The sequence below is a fragment of the Anomalospiza imberbis genome, chromosome 8, assembly GCF_031753505.1.
Source record: "Anomalospiza imberbis isolate Cuckoo-Finch-1a 21T00152 chromosome 8, ASM3175350v1, whole genome shotgun sequence".
Classification (NCBI taxonomy): domain Eukaryota; kingdom Metazoa; phylum Chordata; class Aves; order Passeriformes; family Viduidae; genus Anomalospiza; species Anomalospiza imberbis.
Window position 1 is genome coordinate 33,163,560 of NC_089688.1, and position 21,828 is coordinate 33,185,387.

The 21,828-nt window shown below is 46.7% G+C and overlaps 1 protein-coding gene across 2 annotated transcripts in view; it reads left to right on the forward strand.

Moving 5' to 3' along the window:
* Positions 1 to 995: 995 nt before the first annotated feature.
* DOCK1 (dedicator of cytokinesis 1) overlaps positions 996 to 21,828 on the forward strand; it is a 273,275-nt gene continuing 252,442 nt past the window's right edge. For both annotated transcript variants that reach the window (XM_068198299.1, XM_068198300.1), the window contains exon 1: positions 996 to 1,175. In XM_068198299.1, coding sequence (XP_068054400.1) covers positions 1,130 to 1,175 — 46 coding nt within the window. In that variant the 5' untranslated portion in view covers positions 996 to 1,129. The remainder of the gene's footprint in view (positions 1,176 to 21,828) is intronic.

Consider the following 21,828-nt stretch of genomic DNA (forward strand, 5'->3'; position numbering starts at 1 on the left):
TTTAACCGGGTACACCTAGGACTTAACCGGGAATAGGCGGGGAGGTACCGGGATATAACCGGGTACACCTGGGACACGACCGGGAACAGGCGGGGAGGTACCCGGGACACAACCGGGAATAAGCAGGGAAGTACCCGGGACACAACCGGGAATAAGCAGGGAAGTACCCGGGACACAACCGGGTCCACCTGGGACACGACCGGGAATGGGCGGGGAGGTACCGGGACACAACCGGGTACACCCGGGACATAACCGGGAATAGGCAGGGAGGTACCTGGGACACAACCGGGAATAAGCAGGGAAGTACCCGGGATATAACCGGGTCTACCTGGGACATAACAGGGAATAGGCGGGGAGGTACCGGGGTATAACCGGGTACAGCTGGGACACGACCGGGAATAGGCGGGGAGGTACCGGGACACAACCGGGTACAGCTGGGACACGACCGGGAATAGGCGGGGAGGTACCGGGACACAACCGGGTACAGCTGGGACATGACCGGGAATAGTCGGGGAGGTACCTGGGACACAACCGAGAATAAGCAGGGAAGTACCCGGGATATAACCGGGTCCACCTGGAACACAAGCGGGTACACCTGGGACACGACCGGGAATGGGCGGGGAGGTACCGGGACACAAGCGGGTACACCCGGGACATAACCGGGAATAGTCGGGGAGGTACCTGGGACAGAACCGGGAATAAGCAGGGAAGTACCCGGGACACAACCGGGTCCACCTGGAACACAAGCGGGTACACCTGGGACACGACCGGGAATGGGCGGGGAGGTACCGGGACACAACCGGGTACACCCGGGACATAACCGGGAATAGGCAGGGAGGTACCGGGACACAAGCGGGTACAGCTGGGACACGAGCGGGAGCAGGCGGAGGAGCACGGCGAAGCGGGCCGGGGGCAGGGCGGGCGCTCCCTCCGCGCGGGGCCGTGCCCGCCGCCGGCCGGCCCGGGCCGCTGGCCGGAGGGGCCGCAGAGGGGCGGCGGGCCGGGCCCGGCCGGGCTGGCTCCGCCCGCACCACATGACTCCGCCGTCGGGAGAAACTTTTCCCGTCCCGCGGTCGGAAAATGGCGGCGTAGGGAGCGGGGCTCCGGCATCCCGGCGGCTCCCGGCGCCATGACCCGCTGGGTGCCCACCAAAAGGGAGGAGAAGTACGGCGTAGGTGAGGACGCGCCCGCCCCGCTCCCGCCTGTTGCGCACTGGGGCAGCCCCCGGCCGCGGCCTCCCCGTGCCCGCCCGGCTCCCCGCTCCGCGGCCGGGATGGAGCGCCGTGTTCCCCCCGAGTCCCCTCCGGTTCCTGCCTCCCCCGCCCGGCTCCTCCTGGCTCCCAGGGACTCCAGGAGTTGTCCGGGAGCTCCGTGCCCCGCTGGGAGGAGTTGCGTTTCTCCCTCCGCTGCGTTCCTGTCGCTCCCCGAGCGCTGCGCGGAGCAGCTCCGAGTTGTTTTCACGCCGGGCTCTGCCTGCCCGCGGCGGAGCGGGATGCGCTGGCAGGCCGGCTCCCGTGGGAGCCCAGCCCGTGCCCTGTGTGCTGTCCCTCCGCGGGGGCAGGCAGCGCGGCTCTCGGTGCCGTGGGAGTGTGATGCTCGCACAGGTCGGAGCTTTCCCGGCGCGCTGGGATCCATTTCCTACTCCGCTCCTTCCGTCCCGCTCGAACAGAGGGGGATTGTTCCCAGCTGGTGGCTCACACATCCCCGCCGGCACTAAACGGGACCAAACCCCGGGGAGGTTTGTGCCGAGAGCGCCCGGCACGAGCTTAAAGATGCTGCGTTTGGAGAGAAAGGTTTTGTTTTGGGGGTGCGGTGCAGAAAACTTTATTGGCGTGAGTGAGCGTTTGTCTGGGGGAAGGAAATAATAAATCTGACTATTCAAATTGGAAACGTGAAGTTCAATGCCCACCGCAGTTCTTGGGCTGAATTGATTGTGAAGAACAACTTTTCATAGAAGAACACGGCTAAACCTCATAAACAAAGCGAGCAGGAAGAAGGGAGTTTCTGGGGCTGAGTAAAACCTGAGAGAATTGTGGGAATTAATTTTAAGTTCTGTGTGTCTGTAGAAAACCACCGCTTGGCTTTTAAAATTGACTAGAAAATCCCAATTCCAGTGTGTGGGACCTGTGGGTAATTCCAGCGCTGAGGACGCAGGACAAGCACAGGGAAGCAGAAGTGCCACCCGTGGCAGTCGCTCGTTGGGTTTCCAGGTTTTCTGCCGGGTGGTGTGGGATGGGTGTTTTGGAATGACTGAATTGTCACGTAGTATGAGCTGCTGTTACGACCCAGTGGCACTCGAAAGCAAGTTCCTCTTTCGCAGGAGCTCCGTGGCTGGTGCTGTGGTGGGAATGCCTGCCCAGGCCCAGCTTTCCAGGAATGTCTTGAAATTGATTTGAAAATGACATGAGAGAAAAAAGTGAAATAGACTTGATTGTTTGATAACATAGCTTAAGTGTACTTGCATCTCCAGTGTGGGGGGATTGCATGTGTTGTAAAAAAAAGGGATTGAAATGTAACTTAAGAATTAAAAACCCCTCCCAGTTTGAAAAAGCCCAAGGCGATGCTCTTGGTTGGTGTTTTTTGTGTCCACTGCTCTGCAGAGGTGTTTGTAATGGTTTCATAGTAGATTTATGTTTCTCTGATAGTTTGTTTTCTTTTCCCTGCAAGGAGGCTGAGATCCTCGCCAAACAGGGAATTCTCTGCTGCGTGACAGGGATGTGAGAGTTGAAAGTGGATGAAGTGTCACACGGAGATAAATCAAATTTAGAGCTAATTGAACACTGGATTCACTGCCTGTGCCATTCTGTTATAGGCTGCTTTGGGAGGAATAGCTCCTTTTTGGTGTTCTAAAGAAAATGAATATTCAGTTTGGTTCTATGTGTTTTATGGACCTCTGTGTTGTTAAGAAAGGGCACTGTGAGTCTTCTGATGTTTTATTTTTTGGAGGTTGTGGAGATGGAGAGGTTGATGCAACAGTTGTGTAGTTCCAAACAGAATTGGAGACAGCACTGTTAACCCGAAAATTCAGACTTGAGACTATTTTCCTTCCTATTTGCCATGACCAGTCCTGGGGCCGATGTTGACTCAGTATTGTCTGCCAGGGAGAAAATCCCTAATAGGAATGCTAATGGGACTTGGTGAAACATAATGTACAGCGCTTTGGGTGTCTCATCAGTCCATGCAAATATCTCCAAATGGATGGTGCCAGACTCATTCCAGTGGTGATCAGTGGCAGGGTGAGGAGCAGCGGCTGTGAGCTAAGCCAGGAGAAGTTCCACCTCACCATGAGGAAGAGCTTCTTTCCATGAAGGGTGGCAGAGCTCTGGAGCAGCTGCCCAGGGAGGGTGTGGAGACATCCCAACCCACCTGGGCGTGTTCCTGTGTCACCTGCTCCAGGTGGGATGGACTGGATCGTTTCCGGAGGTGCCTTCCAACCCTAAATATTCTGGGATTCTCTGTGCAGGCTGCCCCGAGCAGAAATATCAGGAAGGTGTGTTGTTGTGGTTATGTTTATTTCATAGCAGTGGGAACTCGGAAATGTTTTTCCGAGTTCTGCATATAGAGTTGTGCAAATATAAAATACACACGTGTGCTCATATAACACATTCATATCCCTTCTCCCCCTCCTCTGGTGTATATCCCTGTGCACAACAGAGTTTTCTGAACATCTCAAGAGGTGAAGATTTGCTGGCTGTGATGCAGCTGGAAGGAGTGATGCCAAGAAGCCTGTGGTGACAGCTGGTAGGACACAGGTGTGTTCAGGAGCGCTGCCGCAGTGGGATTTGGGGATGCTGCTGGATGCCCTGCATGCCTCTAAAGTGAATTTGCTGTCCCGAGCCTCTGTGCAGAGGCATTATCTCAGCAGGCAGTTGAGAGAGTGACTCAGCTCCGCTTCCTGAGAGAGCTCAGGGCTCGGCTGCAGGAGGAATGGGTGTGGATCTAATGGGATAATACGGATATTAGGGTAACATGTGGGGAGCCAGGCGGAACAGGGACACGATCGGCTTCCTTGGCGGAGCTTTTCCCAGCGCTGCAGATCCTTGTCCTTCATCTCAATCCTGCCTTTCATCCCTTGCCCCGAGTCGGTGGGGAGGAGTGTGGCTGTGTGGCTTCCTCCACGGGACTTCAGAGGGTCCTGAGAGCTGTTTGTGTCCCCTCCGTGTCACCAAGTGGCCGTGGAGCGTGGCGGCTCAGTCTCCCATTCCCTGCTTTTAGTGTGATGTGAGAGCTGTAATTTCGGTGCTTTTCCTTCTGGGGAAAAGGGATGCAAGGAGCTGCTTTGGGAGGCCTGGGAGCCTGACCAGCCCCTCTGAGACAGTGCACAGTGGCTGTGGTAGCTTCCAAATCCCGAATTCTGCTGTTCCTTGCCCCTTTTCCTTTGGGCTGAGAACTGCAGTGAGGTAGAACTGCTGGTGCTGTGCTTAAAAAATATGGTATTTAAAATGCCTTTGTGGTCATATGGAATAATCAGACCACTGCTGTGGTAGTTCAATTTTTTTTTTTTTTTTCCAATTGAATAAATGGTGAAACAGAAAATTAGTACTACATGCCCTTGGATGGTCAGATGTAAATGGAGAGCTTCCCAGTTACAGAGCTTGAGTCCCCATCCCTGAAGGTGTCCAGGGAAGGACTGGATGTGGCACTCAGTGCTCTGGGCTGGGGACAAAGTGGGGATAGGGATTGGACTTGATGCTCTTGGAGGTTTTTTTCCAAATTCAGTGAGTTCCAGTATTTCTGTTTGTTCCTGGTGAGTTTGTTGTGTGTCATGACTTGGCAAATAATACCAAGCCTAATTTTAGGTGGGGACACTGGCCACACTTCATGGTCAGAGTGTTTTAGTGCCTCTCTGAGATTGGGATAGCTTTTCCAAAGGGCTTTATGGAAATCCCTTCCCACCAGGTACATAGAAATATATGCATTTTTTTATTAGGGGAGAGCTTTAAGGAGTTGGTGGACTAAGAGTTGATACAATGATCATGACTTAAAAGTTTTGTAGCTGAGTTTTGCTTTTGTAATGTCTCTTTGAAGGGGGGTATAAGGATTTATCAAGAGTAAATCCTACAGCTGAGTACTGCTTCTTCTCTTCTGCTGCTTCAAGGAGGGCTGTGGTGGTTTAGGACAGATTTAAGGCTTTTGTGGAACCCTGGAGTCACAATCCAGGCTGTGATGAGCTGTGGTGGCATGTGTAGACTCTTGTTTAAGGTGATGATCTTGTGCACATTTGTGCCTCAGAGCAGGGAAGGAAACGTTTGAAGGAGGTTGAAAAAGATGCATCTTAGGAATGAGTCTTGGTGATTTTAGTGCTGCTGTGCTGTGAGGTTTGGAGCTGGCTGGCAGGACAGGACAGGTGACTGCTGTCAGTGACAGCAGGGCTGTGCTGTGACACATCCCAAACCCGTGGAGCAAAAGTGGAAGTGTAAAATGTCTGTGGAAGATTTGCTGCTGCATTGATCAGAGCACTGGAGTGAGCACATGCAGGTTCAGTTTCCTGGAGCCAGCACATCCCATGGACACCCAGACCAGGATTTTATTTGTTACATCCCTCTGCTGGGAGGAAATGCTGAGAGAATTGGGATTGTTTAGCTTGGAGAAGAGAAGCTTTGGGGTGACCTCATTGTGGACTTAGAGTGCCTGAGGGAACTGACAAGAAAGATGGAGAGAGCCTCCCTGCAAGGGATGGAGGGACAGGACAAGGAGAGATGGCTTTAAAATGACAGAGAATGGGATTAGATGGGATATTGGCAAGGAATTGTTACCTGTGAGGGTGGGGAGGAATTCCCAGAGCAGCTGTGGCTGCCCCTGGATCCCTGGCAGTGTCCAGGGCCAGGTTGGAGCAGCCTGGGACAGTGGAAGGTGTCCCTGCTGTGGCAGGGGTGGCACTGGATGGGGATTTATTATTCCTTCCAACCCAAACCATTCCATGGTTCTGTATTCCAATGCCCTTTAATTCCCTGCTTGCTGACGGTTGCATTTCTGTGCTGCCCCATCCCTGGCACCTCCTGAAGCAGCGGGCAGGGGCTGGAAGATGCACCACACTTTTTCCTACAGGAATGACCTGAGTTGGACTGCAGGCTTGTGCCCAGCTCCTCCCAGTTTGCTCAGCAGCCGCTATTGTTCTCTGTCAATAAACACTTGTTGCAAACAACAGATTGGAGAGGGATAGCCTTACCAGATAAGTGGAAGGGAGGGTGGACTCCTGTTTGTTTTCATCCAGGTCAGCAACAACATTACAAGCTGGGATTGTTCTGAGAAATGATTCCCGGTGGGGTGTTCCAGGAATTATTTTTTCTCATAGGGCACAAGCTGACTTCAGGTAGCCAGCTGCTTATGGCCATAATACAGAGCTTTTATTTAACTGTGCAAAGGAAGTTTTCAATCAGTTTAGGGATTTTTCAGCTGGCGATTTTACTCTTTATCCTAGAAAATAAGAAAGGAGGTAGAAAAGTGAACTTTTACACTTTACACGGTATGCAGGTATGGCAGTGACAGTAGTCAGGGGGCTGATTTAAGGTGTTTGATTTGGTATTTCCATCCCTGGAAGTGTCCAAGGCCAGGTTGGGTCACCCTGGGGTAACCCTGGGGAAGGTGGGTGGCAGGGGGTGGAATGGGATGAGCTTTAAGGTCCCTTCAACCCACACCATTGTGGGATTCTCTGACTTCAAGTAGCACCTTGGTGGGTTTTGTAATTATCCCTTTATCTGTTCTGTTGGAAATGCCTGACCTAGGTGCACTCAGACAATGCTGGTTTTGGGCTCTTTGCCACACTTGGCACAGATTTCTCTGTGTTACGAAGTCATTTTCCTTTCTGCAAAGGCAAAGCTTCAGGGAGGGGGCGGGGAACCAGAGGCAACTTAAAATCAAACCTTCTCTGGGAAGCCCCTCTGTCAGCTTGCAGCTGCAGGAGTAAGAGTTGGGATGATTTTTCCTTTAAATATTGGTGTTTCTGAAGTTTGTCCTGTGCTGGCTGTGGAGCATGTGGAAGATCCTTTGCTTTGTGTCACCCTTCAGTGTGGTCCTGCAGGACTGAAATCCAGTAGCTCTTGTTAAACACCTGGGGTTGTGTCCAGCTGGAGGTGAATAGCTGGGGCTGAATCCTCTTTAATGAATGGAAGCTCCAACAAGGGACTGCCTCCAATCCAGTTTTCAGGAATTTATTCCATCCAAGGTGTCCGTTTTGCCTCTCCCCTTTGACTTCCTGCAAGTCCAAAACTTCCTCAAAATACTCTGTGGAGCTGCTCCTACTTAGGGGTATTCTTTGGCAGGGTGGTAGACCACTGACAAGTCAGATTTTTTCTTTTTTATTAAACTTAAAAGTGTTTTTAGTTCTGTTTTCTAGCCTGTGGTGGCCCCCAAGGCTGTTCTGACAATAGTAATTTTCTGAGTAAGGCTTTAATGAATTCCTTGATGAGTTATTGGAATACTTTCCTCCTTTAGCTTGGGGGAGGAGGAATTGAAATTGCGCCCTGTCTAAACCAAAAAATGTTCAATAAGAGAGAATTCTTGTAATTCTGAAACTTTCTCTCCCTTTTCAGACTGTAGTTGTGCAAACATTTATATATTTATAGACTTATCTGCTCATATTTATGTAATTTGTGCATTAAATCTGATTTCTGATGTAAAGATTTGTAATACAAGAAGCTGCAGTTGCTGCATTTCAGTTTCATCAGCAGAAATATGAAATATTTCTGGAAATATTTTTCTGCTCCATGTAGCTTTGTAACGAAACTGAAATAGTTGCATTGAGAACTATTATGTGTAATCATGTACCCCATACGTAACAAAACAAACAGATGGATGAAGAACTGGAGCAACCATTGGCTGCCATACATGAATTTGGGGGTTTTTGTATGTTTTTTTTTTTTTTTTTAGCACTGCTGCTTTATTTCGAGTGCTGCTTATATTATTTCAGCACAGCCCGTTTTAGAATGTGTTTGCAGAGGGTTTTGGTGGCTGATTTTGCCTTGAGGGTGTTGGAGTAGCAAAATGTCTTTGTGTTCCCCAGTAGAAAATACGAGCAAGTGAGTGGAACAGGATTTGCTGTGTGATTTCTGAATGGGAATGGCAGCAAAAATTGTACATAATCAATGTTTGTGCTTGGAGGCACTTGGGTTTTTGAGGCACTCTGTTTGTACATCCCTGCTCTTGTAGCGGCTGTGCCGCTTCTATGGATGTGCTGCAGAAATGATTGAATATCGAGGTGGAAAACCTGCTGGAGCAGCTGCCTGGCTGAGCAGGTCTGGGGGTTTTGGGAAATCCCGTTGTCCCACGTGGGGAGCGCGTCAGGAATGATCTCCCTTGAGGAGGAACCTCCTGGCCTGACCTGGGGAGGTCCTGGCTGGTGCTGGCAGAGCTTCCTGGAGCATTTGGAACATTTGGCAGTGCAGGGTGGGCGCTTGGGACTGGAGAGAGTGCAGAGCTAATGTTGATTATTATATTTTCTCTTTTTGTTTGGGTTAGGGTTGGGATTGAAAGTGTTTGAGATGGTATTTTGTGTTTTGGGATTTAGATGTTTATTACTTCTTATTTATATTACAGTTTTATAAGTTGTGAGTTTTGCAATCTTTTACTAACAAGTTGCAAAATTATTTTGTATCTATTTTTATAAGGTTTTTTAAGGAGAATCTATTTGAGAAATGACAAATTATTTTTGTTTTTATTTTTAACTTAACTAATTACTTGTGTTCTGTACTCTGTGGACTTTTTTGTTTAATTACAAAATACTACTTAAACTCATGAAGGTGTAGAAGGACTAGTTACTGCTTTAAAACTTACCTAGTTTTATATATATTACTGTATTTTAAAACTTTAAAATCTAAGTTTTTTACTGTTTGATATTAAATATCACACTCCTATTTAATCTATACACTTATTTTATTGTTATTAATTAATTTTGGAAGCTTTTTTTACTGTTTCTAGTTCGAATGCAGTGTTTTCCTGGAGGTCTGTGCCTTTCAGCCCAGAAAGTCTAAAATTCTCAGCATCCAGGGTTCCAACACGGAGCCTCTGTAATACCTGAGAGCCTCTTGAGACACACAGATGTCTTCTGCAAGTGCAGCCTGAGGTGTTTGTGTTTGCTCTGCCTTCCTCCTCCTGCTTATCCAAACAAAGCACGGAAGTGCCGGCGTCACCGGCCGGGAGCTGGATGGAATAAAATAACATCTGGGAGGGAAAGGGCCCGAGTGTCCCAGGAGGACAAGGAACAGATGAATCCACACTGTGCCCAAAAACCTTCAGCTGGGCTGTGTTGGGAGGATTTTCCCCATTTTCATGCACAGAATAAAAAGGAAAACCAGGACTCGGAACAGGACCCAAGTGTCCCAGAAGGACAAGGAGCAGATGAAGCCACACCTTACCCAAAAACCTTCAGCTGGGCTGTGTTTGGGTTTTCCCAATTTTCATACATGGAATAAAAAGGAAAACCAGGACCCAAGTGTCCTGGGAGGACAAGGAAAGATGGATCCACACCATACCCAGAAACCTTCAGCTGGGCTGTGTTGGGAGGATTTTCCCCATTTTCATGCATGGAATAAAAAGGAAAACCAGGACTCAGAGCAGGACTTGAGTATCCCAGAAGGACAAGGAACAGATGAGTCCACACTGTGCCCAAAAACCTTCAGCTGGGCCGTGTTAGGGTTTTCCTAATTTTCATGCATGGAAGAAAAATGAAAACCAGGACTCGGAACAGGACTCGAGTGTCCTGGGAGGACAAGGGAAGATGAATCCACACTGTGCCCAAAAATCTTCAGCTGGGCTGTGTTAGGGTTTTCCTAATTTTCATGCATGGAATAAAAAGGAAAACCAGGACTCAGAGCAGGACTTGAGTATCCCAGAAGGACAAGGAGCAGATGAGTCCACACTGTGCCCAAAAACCTTCAGCTGGGCTGTGTTAGGAGGGTTTTCCCAATTTTCATGCATGGAATAAGAGGAAAAAATCAGAATTAAGGGAGAACATGGCCAACCCCAGTGCTGCCGGTGCCTCCGGGAGTGGGCAGAGGTACAGGATGATGGGAAGCTCCACTCTTGCCTTCCCTGCCTCCCAGCTGCTGCTTTAGCCTGGAGCATCCTCCTCATCGTGCCAGCTGGTCTGCAGGAAAAGATGCTGGCAGCAGGGAATGGTTCAGGGCAGGGAGTTGGGTGCTTTTATTGAGGAGTTGCTTCATGCAGAGTGTGCAGTGTCTGTGGATCAGAAATGATGTGGAAGCAACTGGTAATAGGAAAAAGTGCTCCTGTAGCAGAGCCTGCCACAGGAAATCTCTCTGTGCTGAGCCAGATGGAAGCCGTTGATGAGAATTTGGGTTTGTGAGTCTTGAGGCAGATGGTGAAGGATTGAAAAGGACGCTGGCTTTCAGAAAAAATCTGCTGTGCCTATGACTGCAGTGAGCAAATCCTGCCCTGCCAGGGCTGGGGATTATCGAGGCGGTGGCTTGGAGTGCCCTGTAAATGCTGTCCTGTGGAGGAGGGCTTGCACTGTGCAGAGATGGTGAAATGTGTCACTTGGGCCAGGGAAGTTAGAGATAAGGGCCTGTGGGAATGTTTCTGTTGATAAATATGAGGTCAGTCTCAAAGTGGGAGTGTATGAGTGAAAACTAACATCAACATGACAAGAAATCTTTAATTACTGTTTTGAGGATGTGTCCAGCAGCTGTTGTTTGATTGACTTTGACTTTTTCCTGCTGCTTTGGGGTGCTGTGGGAGAATTAATTTCTTTTGCATCACTTCATGGCTCATTTCTAGCTTTAATATAGAAAACAATGCTTACGTTCAAGCCTTTAGTATGCTGTGCCTAACCCGAGGTAGTGGTGATGTTACCTGGTGTCCAGCCTCTTTTTTTTTTTCCCCTTTATTTCTCTTCTTTTGTCCTTACAAATTCCCACCAGTTTTCTGCAGGCATCACCTGTTGCCTTGTCATCCCTGCAGGAATTCCTTCCTTCCTGCTCACCTTTTTTCCCATTGTTATACTGCCTCAGTCTTGCTTGTTGTATTTTTCTTGCTATGACTGGTAGGTGTTGGTGTTCCATCAATCCATCACTTTCTTTGACCAAGAATCTTAGGTGGAGAAGACTTGAGAGCCCATTTTATTTCCTTCTGTCTGAGCCTGGTGTATCATGTGGGTTTGCTTTTTGTTTTTGTTTTTTTTATTTTTCTTTTCCTTCTGTGGGTTGATCTCTGAAGTTTCCAGCATGAAGGGTAAATGGTGTGACTCAAACTGGTTGTAAAAAAAAAAAAATTTGTGGCAATTGAATTAAAAAAAAACTGAGGTATTTTGGCTTCTGTTTCACATCAGAGTTGATCTGTAGAAGGTTTGTGTTTGGCATGGCAGGATCCAGCTCTGTCCTTCCCTGTCAGCAACACCTCTGTAGCTGCTGACAATCTGTGTGCCACCTCTGTCACCTCCACTGTGCTGCTCTGCCCTTTTTTGGTGCTGCTCACTGACATTTGGGCATAAAAGAGACAAACATTTTGTCCAGGCCATGGCAGGAGTGTGCACAGGGGCTGCTCAGAATTCCTGGAGCATTGGGACTGCCTCACAAACAGCTGGCATTGACTCCTTTGTAAAATTAACTTAGTGACATGTGACAAAGCACTGGGTAAAGGTCCTTTTTCCAGAGATTTCAGTCATTGAGCTTTTTTGGTGTGGAAACAGCTGTCCTTGCTGACACTGAAGTGGCTGGAGATGAGAACAGATTTTTTGTGGTGTAGAGATATTTCTTGGCCAGTGGTGCAGAGATATTTCTTGGCCAGTAATTTCCACAGCGTGTGAGTCAAATGGGACAAAACACCAACCCCAAACTTTCTGATGCACAGCCAGATATTTTTTTGCTATTTATTACACTACACTTTATTTGTATTTGTTGGTTGTTTTCTGAGTGTTTGTCTGGAACTAAGACTTAAACATCTCGTGTGTTTTTTAAATCCTTTTATCTGGTAATGGGGACATCTGCAGTTAGATGGGATTGCTCTAATGCTGAGCATTGCTGCCCTGAAGAACTCCAGGAGGTGCTGATGGGTGAGGAATTTTTTATAAGGTCTTGATCTGTCTCTGAAGTGCTGATTATGGGAATTGGACTTTGGGTTCTGTCGGGTGCCTCTCCTGCTCAACCCCTGTTTTGGGATGTTGATGGAGGTGGTGCTTGTGCAAGATTATGGCAAAGGCTTGGTGAAGGCAGTGCTGCAGCCAAACTGGGAATGGGGTCCCAGCAGGTGGTGCAGTCCCCAGCCCTGGAAGTGTCCCAAACGTGTGGAGATGGCACTTGGGGACACGGCTGGTGGTGACCCTGGTGCTGGGTTGACTGTTGGATGATCTCAGAATCATTAAAAGATTAGCAAAGTGTTTTTGGGAACATATCCCAAACCTCCTTTAAGAATCCGTTGACTCTTCAAGGAGTGACTACAGTATCTTGCTTTGAGCTCTGTGGGGAGGGAATTCTTATTCCCAAAAAATAAAGACTGGCTATAGCCAGATAATCACATTTTAGTCAGGACTTGAGAGAATGACTCTGTTGTGGTGCTGCTGACTTTGTTGGAAGCTTTGTGTGGGATCAGCTCGGGTTTGATTTTCTAGTTGAATGTATTCTTGAAGTGATTTATTAGTAGATTTTTATCAATCACTTGTTCTGCAGAGGAGGCCTCTGTTTATTTACTGGGCTGTGATGACTGATGGAACTGGTTCAGGTTTTTGCCTTAAACACAGAAAGTACAGTTTGGGCTTCCTGCAACAGCTGCAGTTTCCACAGTTAGAGCACACAAAGGTGAACGTGTTCTTGGCTGAAAACCAGGAGTTTTAATACTTTTGGGGCTTGAATATTTAAAATATTGGCATAACTGCAAGCTTTTACAGTCTGGGTGTGATACCATCTATAAGACAGCGTGCTGATCTTAAATGAGAATAAAAACTTTTAAGACCAGGAGTTCATGTATTATATTTGTAAAGGGCTGTCTGGATGCTTCCATGACATTTATATAAAAAGTGTGGAAAATACGAAATAATTTTGTGGAGAGGAGCTAGAATAATTGCGTGCCAGCTTAGGTTTTCAGGGTATGGGTAGTGACAGCTTTGAGAAATGCCTGGGTAAACTGAGTGAAAAGTAAAATATTGGTGATCATTGATGAAATCTTGAGTTCTACAGTTGTTTCCCTTTTTGCTGCATCTGCACGTGTCAGAATTTGTGTTGTTACCTTTTCATGCAGCAGCTTCCTATTGCTCATGGGTCATTCATGGAGCAAGAAACATTTTTAAAGTTTAAATTGTTTTTCTCCAGAACACTGAAGGCTACTTAGCAAGAGGACCGAGTTAGATTCCTCCAGGAAAATTGCAGAAATATTCTCCCCACATTTCCCAACACAGGTCCCACTGCTGAGTGCTCTAGGTGTCTCAGAGGATGCTTTCCCCAAACGTAGCCAGGGCAAATGTGTGATTTATAGATCAAAAATGAACTGGTTTGCTGGACATGAATTGAGTGTGGAGTGTGCTGGCTGTCGTTAATTTGGTTTTTTAGTAGTTCTATTTTGAGGCAGAGGTGCTGCAAGTGGAGATGAGTTGAATTGAGAAATAACCACTGATTTTACATGAATGCAGTATTTTTTCAGCCAGGGAAGCAAATGTTTTAAGGAGAAAGTTAGACTGTCCAGTCTAGCACAAACTTTGCTGCCTGTTGGAGCTTTCCAAACAGACATGGAAGCAGATTTGGGGAATCATGGCAGGGAAATTGGTCCCCTTAAGCCATTGTTTGCAGTGCTAGGAACAGCGTGAATCTGCTCCTTGGCCAGGAGCTGGCTCTGGCCCCTGCTCTGCCCAGGGCATGTGCTGGCTGCTAATGCCTCCCCCCTTTTCAGGGAATTCTTGGAGTGGTGCTGGGAAAATAACCTGCCAAAAGAGGGGGAAAGAATAACTAAAATACTCCCTTTCTTACAGCAGAGGTGAGCGAGTTACTGCTGGGTTAGTGGCACTTTAATCACCGTCCTGGCATTAATGTGTGACCATCAGGGGGTTTTTAAAATACATTTTCCTTGGATAATTATGCTTGGGAAGGAAGGAGTTACGGCTTTGAATTATTCTGAATTAACAAGGGCAATTTGGAGGCTCAGGGCAGTGAGGGAGGGAAGTGTAATTGTTATTTTTGATGTGTTTCAGTAGGCTTGAAGGGTGCCTTAGCAGTGGGGAGCCAAGTTCTCACCTGGGAATTCCTGTGTACATCTGGGATCGATTACTGGGCTATACCAACTTTAAAATATTAATTTATTGCGCTATATACATATTAAAATCATTGATAATTTAAATAATAATAATAAAAAAAGAGTTGGACTTGATGATCCTTGTAGGTCCCTTCCAACTTGGAATACTCAGTGATTAGGCTAGAAAAGGCTTTAGAATTATGAAATTAACTCATTATAAAATAAATGCTTGTGAATGTACAGGTGTGTTCTCATTGTGCCAAAATTGTGGAGCTCAGGGTCTGGAAGCAGAGATTTAGGGTGTTCCCCTACTCTGGTTTTCCCCCTTCCCAGAAGTCTGAATTTATGGAGCAAATCGTGATGCTGGGTCTTTAATGAATAGTGGGATCATACCAGTTACTTTTCCTATTTCTTCCAGAGTGAAAGTAGAGATTGGTGTGGGTTGACAGGATTCTCTGAGGTGGGGAAATCAGAATTTCAGGGATATGAACTCTCTGTGAGAGCTGCCCCAGTGCTGGACAGTGACCCTTTGTTAGGGCCAGTGGCCGAGCCAAGTCCGCTGGAAGCCGCCCGGAGCATGTGATTGCCCCTGCTTTGGAGCAAAACAATTTTTCCCTGTTTTTGCAAAATGCTGCTCTTATCTTTGAATGCATTCAGCACTGTTTGACTGGCTCCCATGGTGACGTTTTCCCCCCAGTTCTGGTGTGAGGTACAAATTGAGGAAAAGCGTCGCTGATTTCCCATTTCTGCCCTAGCCTGGCTGTTTTGGGAGAGAGGGGGAAAGTGTTGCTGGGGCTCTCAGCAGGTCATTCCTCTCTCTGGGTGTTCCTTTAGGGAAAGCAGAACAAGTTCCTTGGGGTTTCTTTGACTTGGGGTCTGTACTCCTGCTGTTGGAGACAGCCTGATAATGTGATGGCAAAGAAAATAAATTAAGGTTTGATGTGTAAAAAGCCTCAAACTCCCTTCATCCTTTTTCTCCCATTCCAGAGGCTTTCCTGAGACAGGAACAGAGGAATTTTCATTTTGTTTTCCCTTGTAGAAATACTGAGGAGGAAGAACAGTAGGAAATGAAAGCATCTTCCCATCACCTCATTTCCTCCTTGCTTTAGGCTCTTTGCTCTGCATCATCAGCTCACTGTTAGGGTGAATTGTCATTTTTTTTCCTGTTTCCACAGCAGTGCAAGAGGACTTTCAGTGTGTTGAACTTGATTTTTATGGTCATTGAAATGCCTGTTAAATATAGTTGTTCCATTAAGCTCACTGCTGTAGTAATGCTTAGTAAAAGACACCCTCTTAGTGCAGTAAGAATTTCCTGCCACGGCAAAGGAGAGGCTTGAAGAATTAGGAGGCTGGTGCCTCAGGGATGTTCACAGGGAGCTCTGGAACACCAAGTTGGGCTAGGAGAGCTTTGACGTAATTTGTGTGGGTTTAGCCTGGAGTGCTGTGTTGGGAAGGACTTGAGGGTTTCTAAATTCCTTTCCTTGGGTTGAAGAGTGAGCCTGTGACATTTGGGATGTTGCACCTGTGCGTGTGTTGGACATAAACTAAAACGTGAGATGCTTCACCTCAACATGAAGAACTCCTCTCCACGAGGGTGGCAGAGCACTGGAACAGCCTCCAGGGAGGACATGGAGCCTCCTTCTCTGAGGGAGACGTTCCAAACCCTCCTGGATGTGCTCCTGTCACCTGCCTTGGCAGGGGGATGGACTGGATTATCTCCAGAGCTCCCTTCTAACCCCAGCTGTTTTGGGGTTCCGTGGCTGGATCTGGGACTTCTCCTGGGGCTGTCCTTGCTGTTGATTGAGATCTGGGATTCTGTGACTGGATTTGGGACTTCTCCTGAGGCTGTCTTTGCCATTGATGCAGTTTTTGGGGTTCTGTGGCTGGATTTGGGACTTCTCCTGAGGCTGTCTTTGCCATTGATGCAGTTTTTGGGGTTCTGTGGCTGGATTTGGGACTTCTCCTGAGGCTGTCCTTGCCATTGATGGAGTTTTTGGGGTTCTGTGGCTGGATTTGGGACTTCTCCTGAGGCTGTCCTTGCCATTGATGGAGTTTTTGGGGTTCTTTGGCTGGATTTGGGACTTCTCCTGAGGCTGTCCCTGCTGTTGGTGGAGTTACTGCTGTCCCTGAGCAGGCTGGCCCCTGGGCTGAGGATGGGGTGGGTGCAGCACTGCTGCCAGGGAAGGGCAGGGATGGGGGCACATCAGGCAGGAGTGGGTGTGGAGCTGCAGCTCTGCCACTTCTGGTCACTTCTGCTCTCCTGGGGACCCTCAGCTGGAGGATATGGCCTGACTCACCACCAGCCCAGGCACATCTGATGCTCTGCCAGCGCTGACCAGAAGCTGGATGAGTTCCTCTTCTCTCCAGCCTTCAACTCTTTTTCTCCTGCCCAGCAGAACCCTGGGGACATTTTCTGTGTAGTGCTGAAGCTTTTGCAAATTTTCTAATAGCCACGTGTAGAGGCGGTTTTGAGTTTTGCTTAATTCCAAGCTCTGAAATCCTTTCTTGTGGCACAGATTGTTTTTTGGGTGAGCACAGCTAATGCTCCGATGCTGTCCTTGCCTTCCTGGAGGATGGTGCCAGAGCAGGAGCCAAGTTCCAGCTCCTTAGTGGCCCTCAGTGAAATGTAGGAGGTCCGAGGGAACATCAAAAGTCACTTGCTTTGTGATTCTGAGTTGCCACAAGACAGATGCCAAAACATCTGCCTCTGGATAATGTCTTGTGTTAGTCTAAATCAGCATCTTGCTTTTTCTGCAAGAGCCAGTGTTGAGAGCTCAGGGTGATGTGATTACTCTTTGCATCCAGGGTGTTTCACTTAATGGACTTCTTAATATTAAAAATCAATTTGGATGTTCTTGATTGTGCTTCTTGTTAGCTGTGCATTGTGGCACATTAATAATGCTGCTGGAGTCAATAATGATGTGTATATATATTTTTTTTAGCACTAGTTTCAGCTTTTATATCATCAGTACTTGGTGGTGAAGTACTCTGAATACAGATTAGCCAGGAGAAGGGGGGGAGAGCTGTTAAAATGGTGACAGAGCATCTCACTTCATTAGCTCCCTGAAAATAAAGTGTCTTGCTCAAAAAGGGGGAAGGAAGGAAAGCAAGAAACTGAACTTGCTTCTTGGAAATCTTGGCTTTGTCCAGAACTCTTCATTTCGCAGAATCCCAGATTTATTCAGGTTGGAAAAGAGTACCAGGATCTTTAGGGCCAAGCTGTGCCAGATCCCCATCTTGTCCCCAGCCCAGAGTGCCACCTCCAGTCCTTCCTTGGACACCTACGGGGATGGGGACTCCAAACCTCCCTGGGCAGCCCCTTCCAATAGCTGACCACCCTTTCCATGGAGAAATTCCTCCTGATGTCCACCTGAGCCTCCCCTGGTGCAACATTTCCTGTCCTCCTGTTCCCTGGAGCAGAGCCTGAACCCCTGGCTGTCCCCTCCTGTCAGGAGTTGTGCAGAGCCACAAGGTCCCCCTGATCCTCCTTTTCTCCAGGTGTTATTTCTTTCTGTATTTTTTAATGTGTGCAGAAAGGACAAGTGAGCATCTTGTTTTGTCCTCCTCAAGCTCTGCCAGCCGGACTCAGCAGGGTGGTTGCACTTTGGGAAGGCACCAGGCCCCAGCTTTGGGATTGTTCTGGATTTCTGAACTTTCCTCAGCTTATTAATAATGAATTCACGTTGGGTGGTGAGTGATGAGGCGCCAAATGTGATGCAGAGCACGTTGCTCTGGTGTGAAACCTGAGGTGTCTGCTGGTGCTTAGAAGAGCTTGGTGGCCCTTCACTCTTTGTGTCCTCGCTTTGGAAGAGGGGAGGCAGGCTGGCATGGCAGGGATTTCAGCCTGAGGGGTTCCAGAGGCCGGTTTAGGGTTCTCTCACCCTCAGCTGATGCCCTGTGTATTCATGGAGGAGTTTGCAGCCGAGCCATTTTGTGTTTCAGGAATTTGCTGCTCCCAGAGAGGAGGAGTGAAAGGAGCTGTCTCACCTTTGTAAGGGAAAGTGGTGATAAATCTTTTCTATCTACTTGAACTTGTGGGATTTGGGCTAATCCTGTGATAAAAGTCACATTCATGGATTTAATCAATAAGATTAGAGCATCACTGGACAGGAGGAACCTCAAGCTGGATTTTCTCCTTTAGCTTGGTGGTAACTGTTCAGATCTGAGAATTTCTCCAGGCTTCTCCTCTCTTCAGGAAATCAGTTTTTTTTTGGGAATGTTTGGATAAGAGCATAATTAAAATATTGAGAAAGAACTCTGAATCAAGCTTGGTGAGACCAGGAATGACAGAACCCAAGGTGAAGGTGAGAGGATCTACCCTTGGTTAATGTACACATGAAATAATTGTCTTTGACAGTTCTCAGGTGCAACTCTTGACTTAAACACTGCTTTTTTCCTTTTGTTTCTCCATTAGCCTCAGGTGTAGAAATCTGAAACTCCTCTGGGTGAGTAGCCGAGGACTAAGGAATCTGCCTGAATACTTAAATCATCTGCTTTCATTTTAGGGAAAATAGGAAAACCTTCAGGTGTCTTTTAGTACCCGAGAATTTACAAAAGACTTTGCTTTCACCTCTGCAATTTTTCTGCTTTTATTGAAAAAGCACAGTTAGGATTTAGGGTTTTTTTTTAAAGCCAGTGTAAAATAAAGCAGGTGATGTGTTAAATGGAGTTTGGGTTCATTCAGGAGTTCAGAATGATTAATACAGCCTTTAAAGCAAAGTCATACCAGAGAATATTACTCTGGAACATCTTTATGCTATCTTAAGATATCTCCCCTTTTGTACAGTTAGAAAAAAGCTTTTTCAGTTTAAATTGATGTTACCTTTGTTTGCTTTTTCCTTTGTTTCCACCACTAATTCTTCTAGTGTTGGCCCCCTCATTTTTCTGATGTGTGCAGATTAATGAGTGCAGCTCACAGAGGTGTTTGGTTTGTGTTCTTGAGTGGTGAATGGGGGTTTGGTGCAATTAATGTAATGCCCTGTTCCTTGCTCATTTCTTTACCAACTCTTGGAGCTGAAAAAATGCCTCTCTCTGTGCCCACACTTAATCCTTTGCTTTTGGCACTTTGGGACTCTCATGTGGATGTTGGATTTTTAAAATAAAGCAAAACATACTTCAGTTAAAAAAAAAAACACTTAAAAAATAGAAAGTTATACCTCAGGTTTTTAAATATTTTAAATGACAGCTCAGGATGCAGTTGATGAGACAAAATGCAGACATACCAGTTTCATGCTTTACTCCTCCAAGCTTTGTCATTTCCTTTAATTAAAGCTTTGTCATTTGCTCCAATCAAACATATTTTATCACAGCATCTTTGAATGCCACTGTGCATAAAAAAAAAACAAAACAAAACAACTTTCTGTGAGAAGGAGTTACCTGCTCCATTGCAGGGGAGTTTGTGGTGCAGTTCAAGCCTTGCTTTGTAATCACAGGGGTGGAATGCACTTCATAGTTATTTTGATTGTTTGCTCCACAATCTGTCAGTGCTGTTGGAAGCCAGAAATGTGATTTATTTTCTCTTGCAGACATATTTTTCACACATATATATATTTTTAAAGATAAATCATCCCTCGCTGGCTCCTCAGTCAGTTGAGGTCAGTGGGAGCTGGCGTGGGCAGTAATTACCATTTGATGGCTGTTTGTCATCTTCAGTCAGAAGAATTGGTCATTCCACTGAGCTCCTGCTGCCTGACCTTCCTTGTTGTGACAGACACCAGTTTTGGCACTCTTGGGCATAAATTTTAGTGCCTTTTATTCATAGCTGCCTTTGATCCTGAGTGTTACTCCACTTAAATGCTGGAGAAATGCTCGGCTGAAGTGTGAATTGAGTACAGGACCAGTTTTTAATCTGTTATAATGCAAATTTTTCCTGGCTGGCATGTCTGGTGTGAGTCAGTGAAGTTGCTTGTCAGGGTCCTGGAGGTGGGAGACTGTCCTTGGATTCATTTCTGGATGTGTGAACATCCCAGGGGCCCCTTGACTGAGCTGTGAGCATTGGAGGTATCTCAGTAAACACCCCAAGGATCGGTGTTGTTTTTTGGTTTTTTTTGTGTTGCACTCCAGCCACGCAGGTTTGGAGGAGTTAGGGCTGTGTAACGTTGTTTTCCCTGCTATGTACGAAAGCTGAAATGAGAATATTTCTGGGGAGTGTTTCCAAGCAGACTGTCCCGCTGCTCCGAGTTCAGCACTGTGATCATCCCTCTGCTCAGAGCAGTTTCAAATGCTCATTTTTGTTACGGTGTTTCTCAGAACCCCCTTCTCCTGCAGGGTAGCATTTATGGCTCTCAGATACCCTGTGCCAGATACCTGGGAGGGAGAGTTTAGCTGTCTCTAATCATGACAAAATTAAGGAAAACATTAAAACACAAATAGCTTGTCTTGTTTTGATGTCAGTAGAAACTGTTACTTTCTAAAACCTTGATTTAAATCCTGGTGATATTGGTCTCTGCAGTGCACCTGACCTTTATTCTTTTTACCTTGTAGTGTGTTTTTATTCCATTAATAATCTTTCCCTTATACAGTGTTTTCCAAACTGCTTTTACATGTCTTTTTTTCCACTTGTGCACTCAGATTTATTTATTTACCTCTTAACTCTAAATTATTTCAAGCCAAAGGAGATCTGCAGAGAAAGGGACTCAGCCAGCCCGGGTGGATTGATTTATTGGTGATCCAGTGGGTTATGGATTGATTCATTGGTGATCCAATGGGTTATGGATTGATCCATGGGTGAGCCAATGGATTGATTTATGGGTGATCCAATGGGTTATGGGTTGATTTATGGGTGGTCCAGTGGGTTATAGATTGATTTATGGGTGATCCAATGGGTTATGGGTTGATTTATGGGTGGTCCAGTGGGTTATAGATTGATTTATGGGTGATCCAATGGGTTATGGGTTGATTTATGGGTGATCCAATGGGTTATGGGTTGATTTATGGGTGATCCAATGGGTTATGGGTTGATTTATGGGTGATCCAATGGGTTATGGGTTGATTTATGGGTGATCCAGTGGGTTATAGATTGATTTATGGGTGGTCCAGTGGGTTATGGGTTGATTTAGGGGTGATCCAGTGGGTTATGGATTGATGTATTGGTGATCCAGTGGGTTATGGATTGATTTGCTGGTGATCCAGTGGGTCATGGATTGATCCATGGGTGAGCCAATGGATTGATTTATGGGTGATCCAGTGGATTATGGATTGATTTATTGGTGATCTAACGGGTTATGGATTATTTATTGGTGAGCCATTGGTTTATGGATTGATTTATGGGTGAGCCAATGGATTATGGATTATTTATTGGTGATCCAGTGGATAATTTATGGATGATCCAGTGGATTATGGATTATTTATTGTTGATCGAATGGATTATGGATTGATTTATGTGTGATCAAATGGATTATTTATTGTTGATCGAATGGATTATGGATTGATTTGTGGGTGATCCAGTGGATTATGGATTGATTTAGGGGCGATCCAATGGATTATGGGTGATCCAATGGATTATGGATTGATTTAGGGGTGATCCAATGGATTATGGGTGATCCAATGGATTATGGATTGATTTAGGGGTGATCCAATGGATTATGGGTGATCCTGTGGATTGATTTAGGGGTGATCCAATGGACTATGGGTTGATTTATTGGTGATCTGGTTGAG